This window comes from Meles meles, chromosome 5, assembly GCF_922984935.1.
Source record: "Meles meles chromosome 5, mMelMel3.1 paternal haplotype, whole genome shotgun sequence".
Lineage (NCBI taxonomy): Eukaryota > Metazoa > Chordata > Mammalia > Carnivora > Mustelidae > Meles > Meles meles.
This window is the reverse complement of record NC_060070.1, coordinates 47194175-47219166: the sequence shown is the minus strand read 5'-3', so window position 1 is coordinate 47219166 and position 24992 is coordinate 47194175. Positions and strand designations below refer to the sequence as shown.

The 24992-nt window shown below is 38.2% G+C and overlaps 1 protein-coding gene across 1 annotated transcript in view; it reads right to left on the bottom strand.

The window, feature by feature from the left end:
• Positions 1-21446, bottom strand: part of ME1 (malic enzyme 1) — a 199469-nt gene extending 178023 nt beyond the window's left edge. The window contains exon 1 of the mRNA XM_046006618.1: positions 21269-21446. Within this exon, the coding sequence (XP_045862574.1) occupies positions 21269-21346 (78 nt within the window). The 5' untranslated portion in view covers positions 21347-21446. The remainder of the gene's footprint in view (positions 1-21268) is intronic.
• Positions 21447-24992: the final 3546 nt, after the last annotated feature.

Below are 24992 nucleotides of genomic sequence, written 5' to 3'. Positions count from 1 at the left end.
TGTTTAATGATGACACATCAGTGTGATTCCTACCAACCAGCAGCTCCCCAGAAAGTATTCAGAGGAACAGTAAGTAGAATCTTGAAACATTTAATAATCCTGGCTCTTTCATTTTTTCATACTAAGAGATATATTCATATATATTTTGTAGAGATCATACACAGTAGCTTAATACATTCTCCTTATTAAACACTAGCTTAATACAGTGAAACACTAGCTTACTACACTTTCCTCATTAAAAGCTGATGTGACAAATATCTGTTTCAAGGAATTTTTACTTTAGAGTTATGCAGTGGAGCTTATCCAACAAAGGACAGTGTATCCAACGTATACACGCAGCTTCTAACTTTCATTTGATTCCTTCTGAGTCTTTCATGTCATTAAAGTTTAGACTTCTGTACATATATTAAGTTTCCAGACCACCTATAATTCTAATTCCCTAAAAGCTTTCTCATACACCCTAGGTTCAACCCTGGTTTTCTCATTTTCTATCTTTCTTTTACTTTCCCTCCTCCTTACAAAACCTTTTGGACTAGATCCCTAGACAGCAGAATGGTATGCTATTTCACCGCGGAGGACAGCACACAGGACAACCATTCTTCTGGGCTCTACTAATTGCTTTATGTATATATTCTTGAGAAAACTGAGACTATCGAGCAGAAATGAAAACAAAATTCCTGGCATAACAAGAGACCTATATTAGAAACTGTGTTTGCACCTGAGAAAGAAACTTTGTCCTGAGTAATTTATCAGAAATGATTACCATAAAAGCAGAACAGATACAACCTGAATTCCACACTAACCATCTTTAATGTTTGCAATAAGCTTCAGTAATTTGTCTTATTTTTTTCCAGAATAAGGATTCAAAGTAATCAAGTGGAATGGCAAAAAAGGAAAACACTGCCTAAATCACAAAAATCTTTAATCTATATATGAATAATTCATTGTAAAATGCATTTATTGTAATGTATGTTTTTATTATTTATTATTCTGAAATAAAGAGAGCAAAGTGAGCTTTAGTTTTAAATGTCAATATTTTGAAATGTTTTATAGTTTGTTTTATAGTTTTATAAATATAAATGTTTTATAGCTTAAGTGCATATTCTATGCCTATAGAAAGAGAAGTTATTCTAATTTGTCTTGGACATACATTGAAGGGTTCTTTCCCCTAAGTCCTCCAGAATGCTAATTACTGTTCTTTGAAATTAGCTATTTAACTATATAGAAAATGACTTCTAGAACTTTCCTGGAGTATGTAACCTCATTTCTTCAAAAAACCAATCAGCCAGATGGGATACACATTTCCAAGGTAAAGTTTTCAAATGATTATTTTGCATGCATTCAGCTGTGCCACCAAATCCTCTAGTGATCGTCTCCTGTAAGAGGCAGAAAATCAATTATTTAAAAGTAATAATATATTAACAACAGCTTCTTTAAGAAAAACATTTGGTGTCATTACACAGCAATTAATTTTTACTCATAGTTTATATTGAGTAATTTAAACTGGGTAGAAGTAATGATTACAAAAATAAATCTAAGATATACTTGGTTTTAAAGGGAGGGAAAAATAAAATAAGATGAAATCAGAGAGGGAGATAAACCATAAGAGACTCTTAATCGTAGAAAACAAACTGAGGGTTGTTAGAGGCAGGGGAGAATGGAGTAACTGGGCAATGGGTGATAGGCATTAAGGAGGGCACTTGATGTAATGAGCATCATTACATGTAATGGGTGTTTGTTTTTTAAAAGATTTTATTTATTTATTTGACAGAGAGAGAGATCACAAGTAGGCAGAGAGGCAGGCAGAGAGAGGGGGAAACAGGCTCCCCACTGAGCAGAGAGCCCGACCCAGGGACCCAGGACCCTGAGATCCTGACCCGAGCTGAAGGCACAGGCTTAACCCACTGAGCCACCCAGGTGCCCCAGCACTGGGTGTTAAATGCAACTGATGAGTCACTAAATTCTACCTCTAAGTGTTAATTAATTGAGTTTAAATTATATATATATATACACACTACATATATATACATACATACATATATATATACATACACATGTATATGTGTATGTATATATATATAGTTGGCCCTAGATGCCCTAAAATTTAGAGCAAAATCTCATAACCATAACACCTAGAAATCATTTCACCTAGGCATTATAGGATATTAGCAAGTATAACTATTTTGTAGTTTAAGTAATATGCTTGCTTAATTAATGAAAAGAAAGAGCATCTCTACCTAAGGGAGCAAATGGATTTTTAAAATATTGGATGAGAGGTTTAATTAAATTAAGTATTTCTCACTTAAAACTTAGCAATTACTAGTCTTTATAGATTCCTTACAAGGTTGACAAGTTATTAACCATCAATGTTAATAATACATTTTCCAAACATAGCTCTTAAAATCATTAATAAGATTTTTAAATTCTTGGGGCACCTGGGTGGCTCAACTGGTTAAGCATCTGTCTTTGACTGAGGTGGAGTTCCGGGGGTCCTGGGACTGAGGCCTGTGTCAGGCTCCTCTCCCTCTGCCCCTCTCCCCATGCAGGCAGGCTTTGTTCCCCCTCAAATAAAATCTTAAAAAAAAAAAAAAAAAAAAATTTAAAAATTCCTCCTGGCCCCAAGTTTTAAGGTAAATTTTACAAAGTCACCAAATCAGTAAAGTACCAGTTAAGTAAGTAGACTGGAGGTGAGCAGACTGGTCATTCTTAGTAAACTATTGAAATGCCAATGAAGAAATTGATTTAAAAAAAAAAAAAGTGACATCTCATCCAAAGCAAATGGGTACTACTAATCGCCAGCAGAGGCCCTAATAATCACATGCGCATTTACACCATTCTAGATATGTCTATGATACCATGTATGGTGATTATTCATATACTGAATTAGAAACATCAGGATTAGAAGATAATCATGTATTGTAACTTTGATTTCTCAATTCTTTGACCTAGTCAAAGAATTCACAGAGTATGGAAATTAGATGGCATAACATTAAATGACACATGAATTTGTAAATGTCCCTTGCCTATTCCTGAAAGAGGAGGAGGAGGACTGGCAAGGCGTCCTCCAATGTCCTCCCAAGGCATCAAGTACTTCCATCATGAAACTTCTCATACTTCATGATTTCTGCTGAAGGGCTGTTTTATCCAAAGGTCCAGGGGCTTCTTAAGGACAGGTACTATGATATTCATATTTGAATAGCACCCAATAAAATGTCAAAATGGAGCAGGGCCTCAATAAGTTTTAAGTAAACAAATGGATGAATATATGAATCTGAAACAACTTTCCATTTCCATGTAGTTTGGTTCTATGTACAGCTCTTCCTCAATTTACAGTGGGGTCACATCCCGACAAACTCCTCATAAACTGAAAACACCATTAAATCAAAAATGCATTTAATACATCTAACCTACCAACATCACAGCTTAGTCTAACCTACCTTAAATGTGCTCAGAACATTTACACTACAGTTGGCCAAATTATCTAACACAAAGTCTAATACATAAATAAGTACTAAATACCGTATGTAACTGATGGACTATTATACTACAAGTGAAATACAGATACAGACGTATGGGTACAGAATGGTTGTAAGTGTACCAGTTGTTTACCTCGTGGTTATGTGGCTGACCGAGATCTGCAGCCTGCTGTCACTGCCCAGCACCACAAGAGATGATCATACCACATTATCGTTAGACCAGGAAAAGATCAAAACTCAAAATTTGCAATACAGTTTCTACTGAATGCGTATCACTTTCACACAGGGACCTAATCACAGACACTCAAGGAATCAGTAGATATAATTCAGGAGTCTTTAGATGCGGGCATCTTGAGGTGCCTGGTTGGCTCAGTCAGTTAAGCGTCCGACTCTTGGTTTCGCCTGAGTTCATGGTCTCAGGGCAGAAGACATGAATAGATGTTTTTCCAAAGACATACAGATGGCCAACAGACACATGAAAAGATGCTCAACATCACTGATCATCAGGGAAATGCAAATCAAAACTACAATCAAATGAAAATCACACCTCTCAGAATTGCTAAAATCAGTAAAACAAGAATTAACAGGTGTTGATGAGAATGTGGAGAAAAAGGAAACTTCGTGCACTGTTGGTGGGAATGTTGGTGGTGCAGCCACTCTGGAAAACAGCACGGAGTTTCCTCAAAAAGTTAAAAATAGAACTACTCTATGATCCAGCAATTGCACTACTAGGTATTTAGCCAAAGGATACAAAAACACTAATTCAAAGAAATACATGCATCCCGATGTTTATAGAAGCATTATCTACAACAGCCATATTATGAAAACAGTCCAAGTGTCCACCAACTAATAATAAAGAAGATGTGGGATGGGGTGTGTGTGTGTGTGTGTGTGTGTGTGTGTGTGTGTACACAACGGAAAAAGAATGAAATGAAATCTTGCCATTTGCAATGACATGGATGGACTAGAGTGTATAATGCTAAGTGAAATAAGTCAAAGAAAGACAAATTACACATGATTTCACTCATATGTAAGATAAGGAACAACAACAACAACAAAAACAACAAGCAAGGGGGAAAAAAAGAGAAGCAAACCAAGAAACAGACTCTTAACTATGGTGAACAAACTGATGGTTACCAGAGGGGAGGGAGAGGAGGGGCATGAGCTAGATGGGTGATGGGGGTTAAGGAGGGTACTTATGATGAGCCCTGGGAGTTGTATGGAAGTGCTGAATCACTATATTGTATACCTGAAACTAATATTACACTGTATGTTAGCTAATTTGAATTTAAGTAAAAACCTAAAAACAAAACAAAACAGAACTGTTGCAGAGATCAGTTCTTCAGTTTCCAAGGGATATATACTTCACATATCAACATGATATTCCCAGAAACGCCACAAGATGGCTTTCTTACTTCAGATCCACAGTTGAGATTTTCAGAAAAGTTTTATCTCCTCTTAGTTACTTTATGGGAGGTTGTCATTGCTATTGGTCAAGGGTCTCCAGAAAAACAGAACGAATGGGTGTGTGTATAAACATCACATATATGAAGAAATTTAGTATAAGGAATTGGCTCATGCAAATATGAAGGCTGACAAGTCCCCAGATCTGAAGTTGGCAAGTTGGAGACCCAGGAGAGGCAATGGTGTAGTTCTAATCCACACCCAAAGGCCTGAGAAATCAAGAGGGCCGACAATATAGTTCTAGTCCAAAGGCCAGCAGGCTTAAGACCCAGAAAGAGCCAGTTTTTCAGTACAAATCCAAAGGTAGGGAAAAAATTGATGTCCCACCATGAAGGCAATCAGGCAAGAGGGGTTCGCTCTTCCTCACAAGAGGTTCAGCCTTTTTGTTCTATTCAGATTTTCAGCTGACTAGATGAGGCCCACCCACATTAGAAAGGGAAGCCTGCTTTCCTCAGTCTACCAATTCCAATGTTAATCTCATCCAGAAACACCCTCACAGACAAACCTAGAATAATATTTGACCAACTGTCTGGACACCCAGTGGCTTAGCTAAAAATGACACATAAAATTATTCATCCCACTCACACCAAATATTTTTCACCAAATATTTGTTGAGTGAATGTTTACATCTGTAAGAAAAGCCAGTGAAAGAGGGATATGTCAAATATGGTCCACAGTCTCATGAAGCTAACAATCTAGAGAGCTTAACAGGATATCACATAAATAGCTACACAAGTAATTATAAAATAACAATGTGATAAGTACAGGGGAAAGAAAAGGGAAACTGTCCTATCTAACTTAACTTAGGGCCTTAAAAGGAAAAGAGTTCAAGCAGTGATATTAAAATGAGATCTGAAGGACAAGAAGAAGAGTAGGAGTTGATCCCAGTGAAAGGTTCAGGGTGATTGTGCGGGGAACAGCAGGGGCACAAACCCCAGGGCAGAAGAGCTTGGCTTCTTAGAGAGAGTACAGGAAAGGAGACAGAGAAGAATGATGAAAGATGACCCTGGGAAGACAGGCAGGAACCAGAGCAGGCCAGTCCTTGTTAGGTAAAGTTCTAAACTTTATCCTAAGAGTAATGGGAAGACCCAGTTCTTTGCCTGATTGGTGATGCCATTTTGTGAAAACACTACAAGTGAGTCAGCAGCGCTCACCCACAGTGTTTGTTATTCACCATGCTGAGGAATCTCCATACCAAGCCTAGCTTGTTAAAGAAAGAGAAAACAGTGCTTCAGAACCAGTTTCTGAGCACCAGGCAGATGAGAAGGTTCAGTGTGGGCTCATGATTCTCAATCTGTCTTCCATGGCTCTGTATGATTCACTTACATATTCCCAACTGCATCACTTGTCTTCATAACATCACCTCCTATCCACCACACTTAAAAAAAAAAGTGTGGATCTGATCCATGCCCTTCACCAATAACGTTTTAGGGCACCTGAGTGGCTCAGTCGGTTAAGTGTCTGCCTTCGGCTCAGGCCCTGATCCCAGGGTCCTGGGATCTGGGCAGGGAGTCTGTTTCTCCCTCTGCCCTTCCCCCTGCTTGTGCTCTCTCTCACATGCTCTTCCTCTCTCTCTTGAATAAATAAATAAATGCTCTTCCTCTCTCTCGAAAAATCTTAAAAAATTAACATTTTAACTTAGAAAATTAACTTTAAAAATATATACTTTATATAATACTTCTAATACATAATGGAAACATCTAATCACTAGAAACCATAGTTGCATGTAGGAAGGGGAACAAAATAGCTGGGGCACCAAAGTGGGAGGGAGACAAACTTTTCACTTGTATTTTTATTCGTATATAGTCAATCTGTAACTCTATGAAAAATATTAAGAACTATTAAGAACCATTTCTCTTCATCTCCAAAAATAATATAACCATACTTATTTACATTTGTTAAATCTCTATCCTTATGTTTCTGGCAGTTCTAGCTATGGCAGAGACGGCTAATTGCCTACTGTAACATCTGTTTTCCCTTTCTTCCCCAGCAACAGGACCCCAACATTATTTGTTGTGTAATGTATTATCTAAAAGACTAAAATTCCAAACTATCCAATAGTTAGATGAGGCCCTGTGACTGAGTTCTGAGCAATGAGATGTAAGTAGAAGTGATGTGTGAGATGTGGAGAAGGACCCTTAAAGAGAGCTGACCTCACTGGAAAGTGGCCATTCTTGTGTTTCTCTCATTTCTTCCAGAAGCCAGCTTGGAATACATAAATTATATCTATAGACCAACTGTCAGTTAAGACCATAAAGTGTTCCTGAAGACAGAAGAGCAGCAATGTTCCTGATGATCCTGTGACCCACCAAACAGGCCTAAATGTCTACCTCTGATTTCCTTCATGTGTCCAAGAAAAACAAGCTACATTTTAACCAAGTCACTATTATTTGTTTTTATTGGTGGTGTTGTTATATATATCAAAACCCGATCCTAAGTGATACACCGGTTATCCCTATATCCACTAAAGGAAAGAGATTCTTCAACACATACCCAACAGCATAATCACCCCACAACGTAGAATGTGATCTGTTGAGAGGTTATAGACACATCTGAAAGGCAGAATAGCGCTATAAAAAGTTACTTCAACAAATACCCCTCACTTACCCATTCAACAGACTTTTATAGAATACTAACTATACTCTAGGTCCCAAGGGCAACTACATTAAAAGATAAGCTATGATATAAGCCACTTCCCCAGAGGAATTTTGAACCTTGTAATTTCTGTAGTATTTTCTCCAACACAGCATAAAAAGAAACAGAAGTGAAACACACAATATCGAAAAGGCCAAGTGGGGTGCCTGGGAAGCTGAGTCAGTTAAGATCTGACTCTTTACTGTGAAGTGTATAAACCTGGCGATTCACAGACCTGTACCCCTGGGGATAAAAATACATTATATGTTTATAAAAAAATAATAAATAAAAAATTTTTTAAAAATCTGACTCTTAATTTTGACTCAGGTCATGACCTCAGGGTGCTGAGACTAAGCCCCACATACAGCTCCTTGCTCAGCAGTCAGTGGGCTTGAACATTCTCTCTCCCTCTGCCCCTCCTCCTGCTCTCTTTCTCTCAAATGAATAAACAAATCTTTAAAAAAAAGAAAAAAAAAGGCCAAGCATTTTTCTAAATCTTTAGAATATAGGAATTTTATAAATTATGTCGAGTTCTTATTTTTATATAAAAACTTTCCACAGAATAACCTTTCTTACTAATATTACTATAGCAAATATGTACCCAGTAAATGCGGGGGGTGGGGGGTGGGAGAATATATATTTGAGAGGAGATTCCCCTGATTACCCCCTGAAACTCAAAACCAAGTTATACTGAGTCTCACATGTTCATATCCTAAAAATAACAATCTAAGGGTTCTGGTTCTGTGCAAGATGGTATAAGCATATTTTTTCTTGTCTCTCCCCAAGAACCCAAATATAAACTTGTACAGAATGCATTGGGCAGCTACCTGAAGACTGAAAATTAAATGGCAACATAAAAATGGGCAAGAAGACCAGAATCCAAGGTACCACCAAACCAACAGTGAATTTCCTGGAGTTTTGCCTTTCAGTGCAGCCTGGCTTTCCCCCACCCTCATCTGTAATCAACTGGCTTTGACTTAAAACACAGCACAAAAGCTAGAAGTGAAACTGAGCTCAGACAGAAAGAGTGCCAAGAGAAGCTTTCTTTTTCTGGTCCAAGAATCAGGAAAGGAGACTCTCAAAGGTCACAGAAAAGGAAAATCCATTATTATCTTCCATTCTCTCCAGCCCCAGCCCCCCGGGAATCCCATAATCAGTGACAGGGGCGCAATCACCACACATGTCTAAAATTGTAAGAAAGGAAACTCATTCTTTTTAACCAGAAGAGCAATGGTCCTAAAATCATGGATCAAATGTCTGTTGCATTTTTCTCTGTCTTCCAGTCACTTGGCCCTAAGTACAAATGCAGGTAGAGAAAGTATACTGCAGAGCAAGGAAATTAAAGGCCCAGTTTCCTGGCTAGTGGGCTTGGAAGGGAGGACCTCAAGAGACAAAGTATCAGCAAGATCACAGAAAGAACGGAATTCAAGAGAGGAATCCCATAAAGTTGTATATGAACTCCCGAACTCACCTCTGAGCTACACATGTATAGATCTGATCTTAAACAGTCTCACAAAGGATTTGAAAACTAAACTATGGTGTAAATCACTGCACAGATCCTACCCTGGCCACTGGGCAGTATACATGATGGAACAGATCCAGATGGCACTACAAAGTGGCTTTGAAAATGGAATACTGGAACGGCAAACCACAGAAGATGGCTCCACCTTGAGAACTGATCTAACCAGGTTGAAAATTAAAAATTAAAAAGAACAGTATTCCCTTTGGGATTCAACCAAAACCTAGAATCTTGTAATATGTGTATGTATAGGATATATGCAAAAATTACTCAGTAAACAAAGAAACAGGAAAATGTTTACTTTCAGAGGAAAAGAAAATCAATAATGATACAGAGAATGGAGTTATCACACAAAAATTTAAAGTTTTTGTGATCATACCCCAAATCATAAGGGCAAAATCTTCTGAAGTTGTGGGAAAATAGAATGTCTCAGCTAAGAAGTTATGTTATAAAGAACCAAATGGAAGTTTTAGAACTAAAAAATTCAATAACTAAAACAATAAATTCATAGGATAAGCTCAAGAACAGAATGGAGATATAAAAGCAAAGAGTCAGTGAGCTTGAAGATGGATCAACCAATCTGAAAAACAAAGAAAAAAAAAAACAGGAAAAAAAAGTCAGAGCCCAGGGACCCTTGGGACCATATCAAAAAGCCTAACATTTGTATCAACACAATGCCAAATGAGAGAAGAAAGAAAAAATATTTGGAGAAATAATGGCTAAACACTTAACCAATTTTGACCCAAGATGTAAACTTACAAATTCAAGAAGCTCAGCAAACCCCAAGAAGATAATCTAAAAACAACAACAACAAAACCTATATCCAGAAAATTTGTTTCAAAATGGCAAAAACTAGAAACAAAGAAAACATCTCTAAAGGAGCCAGAAAAAAATGACCCATTGCATGTATACAATTTGAATGACTGCAGATTTCTCACCGGAAACAAGGGAGGCCAGAAGGAAGAGGAATGATCATTATTTTAGAGATTTTTTTATTTATTCATATGAGAGAGAGAGAGAGAGAGAACGAGAACAGGAGCATGGGGTAGAGTCAGAGGGAGAGAGAAGCAGACTTCCCTCTGAGCAGGGAGCCTGATGCGGGGCTTGATAGGACCCCAGGACCATGATCTGAGCCAAAGGCAGACCCTTAACCAACTAAGCCTCCCAGATGCCCTGAGGAATGACATTTTTAAAGTGTTGCAGGTAAACAACTGCCAACCCAAAATTCTACAACTGGTGAAAATACTCTTTGGAGAGGAAAGTGGAATAAAGACATTCGCAGATGAAGGCAAACTAAGACAACTGGTCTTCAGCAAACCTGCCCTAAAAGAAATGCTAAATGCAATTTTTTTTTACGGATTTTAAAATTTATTTATTTTAGAGAAAGAGACAGCATATAAATGAACAGGGGAGGAGCAGAGGGTGAGGGAGGAGCAGAGGGTGAGGGAGAAGCAGACTCTGCCACACTGAGCATGGGGCCTGACTCAGGGCTCAGTCTCACCACCCTGAGATCAGAACCTGAGCTGAAACAAAGAGTCAGGCACTTAACCAACTGAGCCACTCAGGTGTCCTGCTAAAGGCAATTCATTAGATGGAAGAGAAATGATACCTGAGGAAAACCTAAAATGGCAAATATCTGGGTAACTGTAACAGGTTACCTTTTCCCTCTTAAATTCTTTAAAATATGTATGACAATTAAAAATAATAAACATTAAATTATTACATCAAAATTTTTTTCATAATAACTCAATAGCAAAACAAACAATCCATCTGAATAGACATTCTTCCAAAGAAGATAAACAGATGGACAAAAGATACATGAATAGAATCTCAGTATCAGTAATCGTCAGGAAAATGCAAATCAAAAGCACAATAAATCACGTCATATCTGTTAGAATGTCTATTATCAAAAAGACAAGAAATGACAAGTATTGGTGAGGATGTGGAAAAAAGGGAACCCTTTATTCCACACTGTTGGTGGGAATAGAAATTAAAAATAAAACTACCATATGAACTAACAATTCCACCTCTGGCTTTTTATCTACAGAAAACAAAAACACCACATGGAAAGGACATGTGCACCCACATGTTCACAGAAGCATTATTTGAAACCGCCAAGATATGGAAACAACCCAAATGTCCATCAATGGATGAATGAATAAAGAAAATGTGGCACATACATATGTAATGTAACCTTATTCAGCCATAATAAAAAAGAAGGAAATCTCAACATTTGCAACAGCATGGATGGATCTTGAAAGCATTACACTAAGTGAAATAAAGTCAGAGAAAAACAAATATATATGGTCTCACTTACATGTGGAATCTAAAAACAAAACAAAACAAGCTCATGGATACAGGGAAAAGACTGCTGGTTTGCAGAACTGGGAAGTAGATGGGTAGAAGAAATGGGCAAAAGTATTCAAAAAGTACAAACTTTCAGTCATAAAATAAACAAGCCATGGGGATGAATGTACACCATGGTGACTATAGTTAATAATACTGTAAACACTGTATTGCATATTTTAAAGTTGCTAAGAGAGTAAGCCTTAAAAGATCTTATCACAAGAAAAACACTTTTCATAACTATGTATATGACAGATGTTAGCTAGACCTATTGTGGTGATCATTTACCAATATATACAAATATCAACTCATTATTTTGTATGCCTGAAGCAAATTTAATGTTATGTGTCAATTATATCTCAATTTAAAAAACTCCATGTAACATATGGCAATTTAAGTGGATGTAATAGTAACAACTATAATATAATCAGAGGACAGTAATAAGACATGATAAAGTTTCTACATTCCAACTGAACTGGTAAATGGTCATTTTAAGTAGACCAAAAACTTATATATAGCTTAATTCTTAGAACAAGTACCAAAAAAGGACTACAGAAAGAGATACTATCAAAAACTCAAAGATAAATTAAAATGGAATAAATATTCAAACAATTTAAAAGAAGACAGGAAAGGAGAAACAAAGAAATGAGACAGAGGAAACAGATACCTAATAATAAAATGGTGAACAGAAATCTAGACATACCAATAATTACATTAAGTGTAAATGGTCTAAAGACTAAAACTAAAAGAGATATTATCAGAAACTGACAACAGCTACAAGCTAAATTGATTAGATCATTACCATCTCTCACCTGAGTGTTTCTGTAAAGATTAGGAAATGCCAACTTTAATTTGTAACTCTGTATATCACTATTTCCAGCTCTTCCTTTTAACTTACATCATTGGATCTTTCTAACCAGTAATATCTATATGTTTTTATTAAGCTTTGATTCTTAAAGGATAGTTATAATAGTGTTTTCCATTTTCCCAATTTCTCAAGTGAATTTTCTCATTATTTAGTAAAACAAATTTCCTAAGAAATTTGAGGAAGGAATTCCTACAGGAAAACAGTTTTTGTCCCTTTGATATGTCCTGTACTGACAGCAGTATATTAAAGTCTGCTAGTATTCATGTTTATTTCTCTTTGCAAGTCCTATAGCAGGGTCTTTTTTTATGAAGGTAGTTGTTATGTTATTTGGTGCATAGATATTCATTGCTTTTTAATCTCATTCAAAATTGTACTTTTCAGCATTATAGAGAGTATTGTGTCTCACTTATTGTTTTTTGATATGGATTCTACATTGTCTGATGTCAGGTATAATCGCTGTTTGAATTTTCCATGTCTTTATTTTTATTTTTTTATAGCATTTTGTTTTCAATATACTTCTCATCTATAGCATCATTTGCTTATACTTTGTGAAAAAATCAGAAAATAAATTTATTAATAGGTGAATTATTCTCATGTATATTTACTGATACTGATGAGGGTAGAAGCATAAAATATTCATATTTAGCCCAGAAGGCTATTCTGTTGCCAGAGGCTATTGGAACGTTGATAGTTCCAATAAGGATCAAAAACATGCTGGTGGCTAAATTCTTTTTTCTTTTTTTTTTTAAGATTTTAGAAAAAGCGCACATGCATGTGCACAGTGGGGAGGGGTAAAGGGAGAAGGAGAGGGAGAATGTCAAGCAGACTCCCTGCTGAGCACTTAGCTTGATGCAGAACTCTGCTCCCACAACCATGAGATCATGACCTGAGCCCAAATCAGGAATCAGATGCTTTACTGACTGAGCCACCCAGGCACCCAGGTTGCTACATTCTTAAAAGGTCTCATGACTTCCTGGATATCTCATCAATAGTTAATATCAAACTAAATGATAAACACCAGAGAAATCTTGTGAAAGTAGTTTTATGAGCAGAAATTCAAAGAAGACATTTATGATTTAATACTTCTTGCACATCCCCTATCCCTTGAGTACTAAGCATATAACCACCAGCTTCATACAGTAAAAGTGCAGCTCTTTTGCTCATGGATCCTGTCTCCATGCTACTCAAATAAATTTACCAAACAGCACTATAAAACGTCTCAAGAATTCTTTCTCAGGGCGCCTGGGTGGCTCAGTGGGTTAAAGCCCCTGCCTTCGGCTCAGGTCATGATCTTAGGATCCCGGATCGAGCCCCACATTGGGCTCTCTGCTCAGCAGGAAACCTGCTTCTTCCCTCTCTCTCTGCCTGCCTCTCTGCCTACTTGTGATCTCTCTCTCTATCAAATAAATAAATTAAATATTTTTTTAAAAAAGTCTCAAGAATTCTTTCTTGACTGTTGGGTTTGACAACCCCACAACAATATGACCAATATGTTTACTCTCAATTCTGTCACCATTATGTTACAGTTATCAGATGTACAAATTAAGTATAGGATTTTGAATAAGTAAAATTTTAAATGCTTACAAAAATGCTCATTAACCAAGTTTTAGTTTTTCCTGGCTCTGAGCAACCAAGTCAGGACTTATTGTTTTGCTAACTAACCAAGATCTGCCGCTATCAGTAACAATAATGTTCTCATCATTTCAAGATTCTTGGTTTAAAAGATTACCTCAAATTGGACATGTAGATAGAAAAACAGAAGGAGGCTGGACCAGCACCACCAAGGCAAACTAGAGGCTCATATGTGCAACACTAAGACACAGAAAAGAAAGTTACTCTCTAAAAATAGTAGTGAAAAGAAAGTTACTCTCTAATAATAGTGAATGCACTACTTAAGGAAGTTATACAGCATAATTTTTTTAACTATGGATTGTGATTCACATTTATTTAAAAGATTTTATTTATTTATTTGAGAGAGAGAGCATGCACAAGTTGGGGGAGGGGCAGAGGGAGAGACTCTCAAGCAGACTCTGTGGGGCATGGAGCCCAATATGGGGCTCTATCTCACCACCCATAAATCACAATCTGAACAGTAACCAAGAGCTGAATGCTCAACCAACTGAGACACCTAGACACCCCTCATATTAAGAAAAAAAAAAAAAAACTGAAATAGAATAGGTACTACTAGAATGCACTAAAGTCAGGAAAGTATTGTATTATGATACTTTGTTCCAATTATATATGTATTAGTTTGCTAAGGCTGCCATAACAAAGTACCAGACTAAGCGACTAAAACAACAGAAATTTATTTTCTCATAGTTCTGAAGGCTGGAAGTCCAAGATCAAGATGTTGGTAGAGTTGCTTACATTCTGAGGCTTTTCTCACTGACTTTTCTCTTTGTGTTCACATCGTCCTTCCTCTTCTTGTAAAGACATCAGCCATATTGAATTAAGGCCCACCCTAAAGACCTGGTTTTAACTTATTACCTCTTAAAGATCTTAGCTCCAAATATGGTTACATTGTGAAATACCAGGGATAAGTACTTCACTACATGACTCTGGGGAGTCATTCAGCTCATAACATTACACTTATACATACATCATGTATGTGTGCTCTGGGTCACAATCAAAAAAGTTTTAAAATACCTTCTTGGAGGGCTCTGAAGAGACCATTCAAATGTATTAAATATATTCTAAGTTTAAGGGACCTACCCCTGATTTTATAATGGAGTCTTAGGACTCCATCGGTCTCCAGATTTCCAGGCCTTTCGAGGCAGTTTATAATTTAACTACCCCAGGGATACTCATAATGCGATTATGAAAATTCATCTGAACATGTAAGTACTTTCCTGATATACTCACTCAACATTACCTGATTAAAAAAAATAACCTGAGTGTTTTAGGTATAGGGTTTATTAGTATAAAGCTCTAATAGTTATATTTCCATGTTTTTAGACACTAGGATTCATTATTATATTGATTTCTCAAGCTACCAGATTAAACTATAGATACTTAAAGCCATACTGTCTCTTTCTTCTCTTAAAACTCAAAGGCCTCAAATATCTTAACAGTTTAATCAGTGGCTAATCTAGATATATTTTTAAGGCCCGAGGGAAAATATTGACGTTTTAAATGCTTTAAATTCACTTAAGACAACAATTATCTTTTGTTTAAAATGTATTACTTTATATGCATTAAGCTAAAAACAGGTAAAAACTAAACATTTTACATTTAGGCCCCATGTCCATGTCTAAGAAAATTTCCTAATCACTTAGATTGGAAACATTTCCAAATTTGTTCTACTTAATTGCAACATATCTTACGATTTATTCTGGATCTATATATACTATCAAAGTTGGTTGAGTTGGTTCAGTAACATAAAATAATGAAGTAACGAATTGGCCAAATCAAGGCAATCTTGAATCTCTCACATTATTTGGTCATGTCAATTTTGGAAACCATTGGAAAACAGTCCAAATATTTGTTTTGTTAGAGTAACGATTTTTTCCAAAGTCAAACAGAATCAAGTAAAGGCTGGTTTCACACCACTGGAACTTTTAAATTTCCTGTCTCTGCAATTCACTCCCTCTTCTCCCAATTTTAACTAGAAAAGCATACCTCTACCTTTCTCTAACAAGCCTAGTTCTTTCATACTTCCAAGCCTTTACATACTTTGAACAGAGTGCTGAAAAGCAAAAACCTTTTCTTTTTCTATTTCTTCACAAATACATGCTTTATACCTGGCATTCTGTGAAAGTGTATGAAAGATTGCAAAGGTCATGTGATGTCAGTCAAGGTCAATTATATGACTCTGAGGGTAAAATATAATCTTCCTTTCCCAGAGAGAAGATACGTTGTTGTTTTCTACTATAATATAAAGAAGGAACACAATCCTATTGTCCAAAATTCAAGAGAAGGGGGTTAGTACACTACAAAAATAAGTCCTTTATAATTGCTCCAGCTATGAGCTCAGGCTTTCTATACAAAAGTAATGTATTAATAACGATACGACTAAAAGACTTCCTGTTTTTAGAATATATAATTTAGAAACAATATTCACTATCTCAAATAATCTTTTGAATATCTGAGTGAAGAAGCAAGGTGGAAATCATATTACAACAGAAATGTAAGTGCACTAGGAAGAATCTTCTTCATTGCTATATTCTTTGAACCAGAATATTACCTAGTATAGTGGGTTCTGAACAAATATTTTCTAAATAAAAAAATACAAAGTAATGAATGAAATTATCACTTTATTTTGTAAGGACAGTAATTGAAACCGTTGAGAAAGGTTCACTCAAAATCTCACAACTGCTAACTGGAAGAATTGGGACTTATGCTTTCCTCTAGATACAATGTCTTAGAATGTTCATTCCACTACATTGCATTTCTCATACTTGCCCAAAAGATAGAAGGAAATTAGAACACAAAAATGAAAAATCTCAGACTGTCTTCAGTATTTCCTATCCTCCATATCACCGGTCTCAAAAGTCCTCAAATGAGGGGCGCCTGGGTGGCTCAGTGGGTTAAGGCCTCTGCCTTCGGCTCGGGTCATGATCCCGGGGTCCTGGGATCGAGCCCCGCGTCCGGCTCTCTGCTCCGCGGGGAGCCTGCTTCCTCCTCTCTCTCTGCCTGCCTCTCTGCCTAGTTGTGATTTCTCTCTGTCAAATAAATAAAAATATTAAAAAAAAAAAAAAAGTCCTCAAATGAAACTCATCTTTCTACTCATTCAATCACAGTATTTTGATTTTATGTTACCCTAAACTACCGCTGTTGTTTGAGGTACAGCAAAGTAACAGGTATGGAGACGTATATGTACATCCAAATCACAATGGCATTCCTATTTTAGTATATGTGCTGCCGAAGCGAGCACCACAATGGCATTCCTATCAGTGGGGTTCCACTAAATAATACATCAGTTTTTCATACTGCTGAGGCAATCCAGACAATTGTGGTAGGTAAAAATTCCTGGATGATTAACTCTGGTATAGTTTACACTGAAGAAAAAGAGGAGGTTGAAGTATCTTTCCCTCATAGTCACAAGACATTTCTCTCTTTTCCCTACAACACCTCCAACTAGGTCTTGACATGCCGAGAAACAAACATCTACAAATGCACTTGCCCAGAAGCTCATTTGTTAGATTTAAAAGTTAATAATGCTGGCCAAGCAAACTTTAATAAGTCACTAACTTAAACTGGATTAAAATGTCTAAAATATAACAGAGTGGTATCTTTTGAAGATTTATTTGTAGGTCACGTTATTATTTAATCTTAAAGACATGAAAACCACATAAGCACAATCATGATAGAACTATCAATTAGAATTTTCTACCAATGCTAGAGAAACAAAGCAAATGAATATATTTAGAATAAAAAATAAGTGATTTTTATCGTGTGTAAAATTTTAATTTTGAAGAGTGATTTATGAAACACTATTAGTCACATGAAAATTCCTAAGAAAAAATGTGAATACAACTCATCTAAATCAGAAGGTATCCTTAAAAATCATTAACATTAAACATTAAATTAGATAAGCACATTTAACACAAAGAAAATCACCTCAAAGATAGTTAGGGCTATGTACAGAAAGATACTGAATCTCATAAATGTGAGGTACTTTCCCAAATACTATGATGCAATCCTACCAGAAATTATGTAATTTGAGTATAAGCAAATAGTAAGAATCATATTACCAATAAAGAACCTTATTTCTCTTTTTTATAATTTTGTATTTTTTTTTAATTTGGATCACGCCTACAGTTAACCTTGATTTTACCAAGACTAATCACCTCCTTAAGGTTATGTAGCAAGTGGGGCGCCTGGGTGGCTCAGTGGATTAAGCCGCTGCCTTCAGCGCAGGTCATGATCTCAGGGTCCTGGGAGCGAGCCCCGCAGGGAGCCTGCTTCCTCCTCTCTCTCTGCCTGCCTCTCTGCCTACTTGTGATCTCTCTCTGTCAAATAAATAAAATCTTTGAAAAAAAAAAAAGGTTATGTAGCAAGTAATTAAAATTTCATGGATGATCAGGCTTAAACCAAATTCCAACTATTCTTCTGTATCCATTATACACTGTATAATGTATAGTCAACTGAGCTTTAGAATTCAGTGCAATTTCCTTCCAAGAAATTACATTAAACAGGATAAATGTCTTAAAATAATGTTCAAACTACCACTCTAAAAGCTTTTTGCTTTATATTTTTTTTAATCTTTTTGCTTTAGAAGCTGAGGAGTGTTTAAAAGAAAAGAAATAAAAATGGTTCATTCATTCATTAAATAAACTTACTCAAAGCCCAATGAGCAAAATTCTGTATTAAGTATGATTCCTGACCTATGACAATCAAAGTAAGAAAAAATAAATAAAATACAGTAAACACAAAATGACACAATACAACTGGATACATACAAACAGAGGTGTCAAGTAATGATAATAGAACTGAGATAATTAGGAAAGTCCTCGCTAGAGAGATCATTATTAAATCAACTAATGCCATTTTAATTGTAGGAAATTACACATAGGCAAAAAGGAAAGCATTTAGAGATTTTGCAAATATATTTCAAGTGGAAGACTTAATTGGGGGACTAATGAGATCAATTTGGGTAAGATAGTAAACCTGACAAGACTAATTTTACATTCAGTGTAATAGGAACTATTATAACTCCTTGGATGACAGAAGAGTAACACGAGGAAAACACTAACTGACGAAGGCATGTTTCTCATATCTACATGTAGGACAGACCATAATACTGAAAATAAAACCAGCAAAACTGTTGCAGTTACCCAACAGGTAAGGTGATGAAGGTCTGTGTTAATATGGCTGAAGGCGGCTTCGTGTAGCCAGATGACAGGCTGGAGTTCTAGAGGGCATGATCTACTTGCCAAAGTTCTCATAAAAATCAATAAAAATTCCTGGGTTATCAGTAAACTTTAAAGCCAAGAGATCTTCAGTGCAGGGCAGATCAAGAACATCCCACAGCCATAGTTTCAATGGTATACGAGAGGCAATTCTGTGACTTCTATGAGGAACCACACAGCTACCTTAGAACTGAGTAAGAAAAGTAAAGCTTATTTCTTTAATCATCCCAGAGTTGGTAAACTAGATTTGTAAATCCAATTTGACACCTAAGCAGACAATAACATTCTGTTATAAATTCAAAAATGTGTTCTTAACATATTATACTGCACCCTTCAACTTGGTGGAAGAGCTCTGTGATATTATTGTTAAGTAGGAGTTAATTCTTTTTTTTTTTTAAGATTTTTTATTTATTTGACAGACAGAGATCACAAGTAGGCAGAGAGGTGGGGGGGGGCAGGCTCCCTGCTGAGCAGAGAGCCCCATGCGGGGCTCGATCCCAGGATCCTGGGATCATGACCTGAGCCAAAGGCAGAGGCTTTAACCCACTGAGCCACCCAGGTGCCCCAAGTAGGAGTTAATTCTTCTTGGTGAACAGGAGCCAAAAAGATTTTAAGAACATACATTCCTGATGCAAACAGTAAAGGCATAATGACCCTTGCTCAGTGATTGCCTATTCCATCTACCCACTCGAAACACTCATACTTGCCCATGACTTTGGGAAATTCAAACAGGTTATACCACTTATGCAGTCCTTCTTAGGCGACAACCCATTATTTGGTCATAAATTACAGGAAGCAGATACACATGAAAGTCACAAACTGTTCGTCACATCAGATTTTACCTTTTTTCTACTGAAAATAGACCCCAACCTGCAGAATAATAAAAAGAAAAATCAAGCTAGCAATTAAATTTTTTGAAGAAAAAAAAGTAGAAACAACTCAAAATTTCACATTTTATGACCACAAATACTGAATAACCCCTTATTTGTAAAAGTTACCTGTTACCGCGAAATCAAAAAGAACTCACACTAGCTACAATTAATTAAAAGGAATCACAAGTCTTCAAGCCATTAATAATGATCAACAAATCACCAGCAATGTGACCAGCAGGTAAGAGCTGAGGTCCAGTTTCTAATGAGAAAGAGCATCTACTAAAGAGATGACTGAAATGACTAAAGAGATCTCTGTGCTGACTGATGGCATTCCCCATATCCTAAAGAAGGATAGGTCAAGAGCACAGTTACACAGAAAGAACAATCTAGAGACAAATCTGGCTATAACAGCAGTGTGACGGCTTAGTATCTACCTAAGCAAAATTATAAATTAGGTATTTTTCATTTGAGAGAATTATTGGGTGTTTACACTACCTAAGTAGTGAGGAAAAATGAAATGTCACCAGGATCTGAAAAAGGTTCTCTAAACTCCATTGAATTCTTGTTTTAGTAAGAGGTCTTTAAAACAACAACAACAACGTTTTAATTTCCAGAAGGCCAAATTCAAAAAACAGGACTGGCTTTACCCACAGCCCCATGTCTAGGAAAGGATTCTGCACCAGGCCACGCAAAGTGTCCAAGGCAGAAGCCACCCACCACGCATTCCCAGCCTCTTCATCGTGTCCCTCCAGAAACCAAGAGGCCCTGACATGGAGCTTGTTAATGTGATCCGAGGCTTTCAGAACGCATTTCTGCCAGGATGGACCAGTAGGGCCACTTCTCTCCAGAGCAGCCTCCACTAATTGCCACGCTGAGGGGAACCGGTGAGTGGGTGGCACGTTCAGGCTGAGCTGGCAGCCTACCTGCTATCTTCGCCGAAACCAGTTCACGCACTCAGCCTGATACTACTTTCTCCGGCTTGGCTCCTGAGAAGCCAAAAAGTACTGTAAACAAGTTACATCCTCTTTCCCCAAACGGGATGCCGAGGTGCACCAGCCCCGGGCTCCCATCACACTGAGGGGCGCGGCGCCGACTGGGCGGCCCCTCCATTCTGCGCGCACCGAGGGCCGCGGGTCCCGGACGAGCCGGCAGAGGGGCGAGGCCGAGCACGGGACCCTCCGCGGGCCTGCGTCTGAGCAAAAGCGGCCGCCGGGCCGCCAGGTGGGCGGCGGGCTCACCTTGTTGAGGTGGGGGTTCCGCGTCACGGCGTAGCCGCGCTGGTGGGTGTGGCGGCGGCGGGGGGCTGCGGGCTCCATGGCGGGTGCGCGGGTGGGCTGCGGGGTCCGGCCGGGGCGTGCGGCTCGCGGTGCAGGCGGCGGCGGATGCTGCTGGGGCGCCCGCGCTGACTGCGGCGGCGGCGGCGGCCGCGCTGGGAAAGAGCCGGCGGTCGGGGGCGGGCGCGGGTGGCGAGAGGGGGTGGACGCGGCGGGAGGAGCCCGCGAGAAGCCGGTGTCCCCAGCCGGGCAGCCTGCGAGAATCGCTGAGTCATGGCAGGAGATCAGCCGGGCCGGCGAGTGAGGAGGAGGAGGAAGAGCGAGGCTCCGGCGGCGCCGCGGGTGCCGGAGGGGAGGCGGCCGCGGGCGTCGCTCTCTTCCACCCACAGGGCTTCTGGTCACAATTGTCCTCGCCCGTCGCTGCGTGGGGCGTGCCTCCGTTGTTCGGGGAATGCTCTTACCCCCCGGGACCTACGCGGGCAGCAAGGCCAGGTTCCCCCGAGCGCCCCGGTGGCCTTGTGGGTACCGTCGCCCCCGGCCGAGGGGGGGCGGGAGCCCCCGGGGAAGCTGGGAAGGAGCGAAATGGAGAGGTGCAGGACCAGGGGATGGGAGCCCTCACGAAATGGACTCGGGGGCTGTTTGCGGAAGACCTCGACTGACTGAGACTCCGACCGCTCTGCCCCTTTATGTTAGGGGGGATTCGAGGCTCTGTCCACCATCCCGCGCCCGGAGGCCGGACAGAGCCAACCTTGACCCAGAAACCGGAGGCTGGAGTAGAACTGGGTGAAAGGAGAGTGTGGAGCCAGGACACTGAGGGAGTCTGTAGATAGTCAGTGGGAATGTTATTTTACTATAATTAAAGTAAAAGTCAAGGTGTGTTCCGATGAAGATGTGTTAGGGTCCACTGAACGGTTCCATTTATCTTGTATGTAATTTTGTGAGAGTTAAGAAACCAGAATGTTAAATGAACCTCTTTGAATATTAATGAGTAACTCAATCTTTAAGGGCTTCAGTTTCTTCTTTTCAAAGGAGAGGGTCAGAATAAATGATATTCCAGCACTGAAATTCTGTTATTATTGATATTTAGACTTGAAGTTTCAAGGAATGGAGGGGCAGCTGGAACCGAGCCAAAAGGAGCTTGTGACACGCAAAAACCGCCAAAGGGTTCTGTGCCCCAGTTTCTTTTCTAGGTAAATAGGATCACTAGTTTCTGCCCTATTCATTTCTACCTCATGATCGTACAAAAGACAGTATTAGGGATTGATTAGGGGTTCGTTTTATATTTCCATAAACTAGACACCCATCTAATGTTTTATGATACTTTATCAGAAAGATTGCTACAACTATATTTTTGGGCCACACTTCCATCCAGAAGCTTCTTGGGCCTATTTTTTGAATTCCTTAGAATCATTTGTTTCAAGGGAGAACATTTTATTAACGGGGAACATTCAATTGGCATCAGAGTTCTTTAGAAACATTCCTTGCATTTAAGCAACCTTTTCACCACGAATGCTACAATCCACAAATATTTAACCCTACCTGGGAGACCTGAGAAGAAGGTATGCTTTATAAAACTCACTCCTGGGTGTTAACTGAGGCATGTTACAATTAGAGTGCTTTATCAGAAACAGAAACAGTTTAATTACAGGCCTAGTAAGCAACATAAGATGCTGAAGAAACAAAAATGCCAGTACACCGGAACCTTATTACAATGCCCCTCGATTAGAAGTTTAGCTATGTTACCTGTCTATTCCTGTTTCTATGATGTATGATGTACAGGTAGGAAAGCTGACATAAATATAGGGAGAAGCTCAAAAAGTATGCGGGCTCTTCCCCCACACCATCACTACAAAGGAATTACAAGATCCTGTCAGTGCAGGTAAAGAGAAGTAAACATACAGGAGATGTGAATTTATGAAAGGAAATCCAGTCATCTTGAATGCTAACAGTATGGGGCCTAACTGGGGGAGTCACTTTGTATATTCATGTGCAGTTCTAAGAGAACTGGGAAGCTCTTTTTCCATGCACATGCTATCCAGAACATCAAATTTCAGTCCTTTTTACTTGTTTGTATGGTTAGGTTTTAATGTAAAAGCAAAACAAACCCAAAATTTCAGGAAAGAAAAAAAAAACGTGTTTTAATTTTCCTTTTATGAAACTACAGTTGTGCAGTCAGCTCATAATTGGTAATGTTAAGAATGGGTGGGATTTACAAACTAAGGGATTAGAACCTGTAAGTTTCTGTTACACAGGTGAGAATATTGTCAGTCAAAATAAATTTTTCGTGCCCAATATGATGCACAGTGAACTCTAGTCATTAAAACAGGATTATAGTTTTCTGATCTAATATCATTGATATTAAGTACTAAAAAACTCGGGAAAATATAGCACATACAGCATTTCAAGTGTTTTACTTTCATGGTAAACATAAAAGAACATACAGCCCCCACAAGGAAGGATTAGTCTACATCATTGGTGTATATTTGCAAAACATTTCAACACCACAAATGCTAAGTTTCAAGATGGGCATTGGAAATGTTTTACTTTCATGAGGAAAAAGATAATCTGATAGAAAGATGTGGCTATAGAATACCAAGTAAATGATCCTTATTCTTACAGAAAGCATGTTACTGCTATGTAAAATAAGTGATTTTTAAGTTGAATACATCTAGATGCCTGGTTTTTGATGTGTTCATGAAGGGAAGACCTTCAAACTTTTGAGGTTTTTAATTTGAGAATTCCAGTGTTCAGCCTTTTAGGAGAAAGTCCACCAGGAGAGCTGACCCCAAAATTTGAGAATTTAGTGTAGGCAGTTGCTTCCTTGGGATGGCCAGCCCCAGAGTAATTGCCAACCAAAGAAAGAGTTGACTTTTTGCCTGCATTCTGCAGTGAGGATAGGACTTAGGTTCTCAGATGGCACTCTTTAAGAAGAGGACATCAACAAAAGAAAAAGTTTATTAATGTTTGCAGTGCACATCACACCCAAGAAACCGAAAGGAAAGAATAACTCAAAGCAGCAGCTTTAAACTATGGTCTATATGGGATCTTCAGCAAAGAACATTTATAGAGAAATGACAGCACGAAGGAAAGCAGTTTTAGGCTTTCAAAGGCAGCAAACTAGAAAGGTAAATATATGGGAAGAAACTAACAGTAAGCTTTGTTTCCTGATTCCTCTTCCCAAAAATACTTCTTTGGGGGTGACCTACCCTGGTTTCCTTCACTAGGCTTTATAGCTGGCTCTAAGAAGTCCCTGATGTACCAGGCTCTAAGTTACTGGTATCTGAGTATTGTAAGTGAAGTGGGTGTGGGAGTCATTTCATTAGAATGTTTTAAAAAGATGTACCCTTATATTATTCTTTAAGCAAAATTTTGTGCAAAGGCCCCAGAATGTCTGGAGCCCTATAGAGCTGTTTGGTTTTCTTTTTTTCCTAAGGAAAGTGGTCTTACTCTATAACAGTTAAAAGCATTATTCCCTTTAGAGATAATGTAATATCACCTCATTCTTACTATGCACTACAATCATTACAATCACAAAACCCATATTTGTATGCATATACAGACACTGCATGGTGACTGATTCTGGAATAAATCCATACACTAAGTCACAGCATGTAGAGATCATTTATTTCTTAACTGCTCATTTATATCTGAACAAATTTTCATTATGTTATTAATTTTCCAATGACAT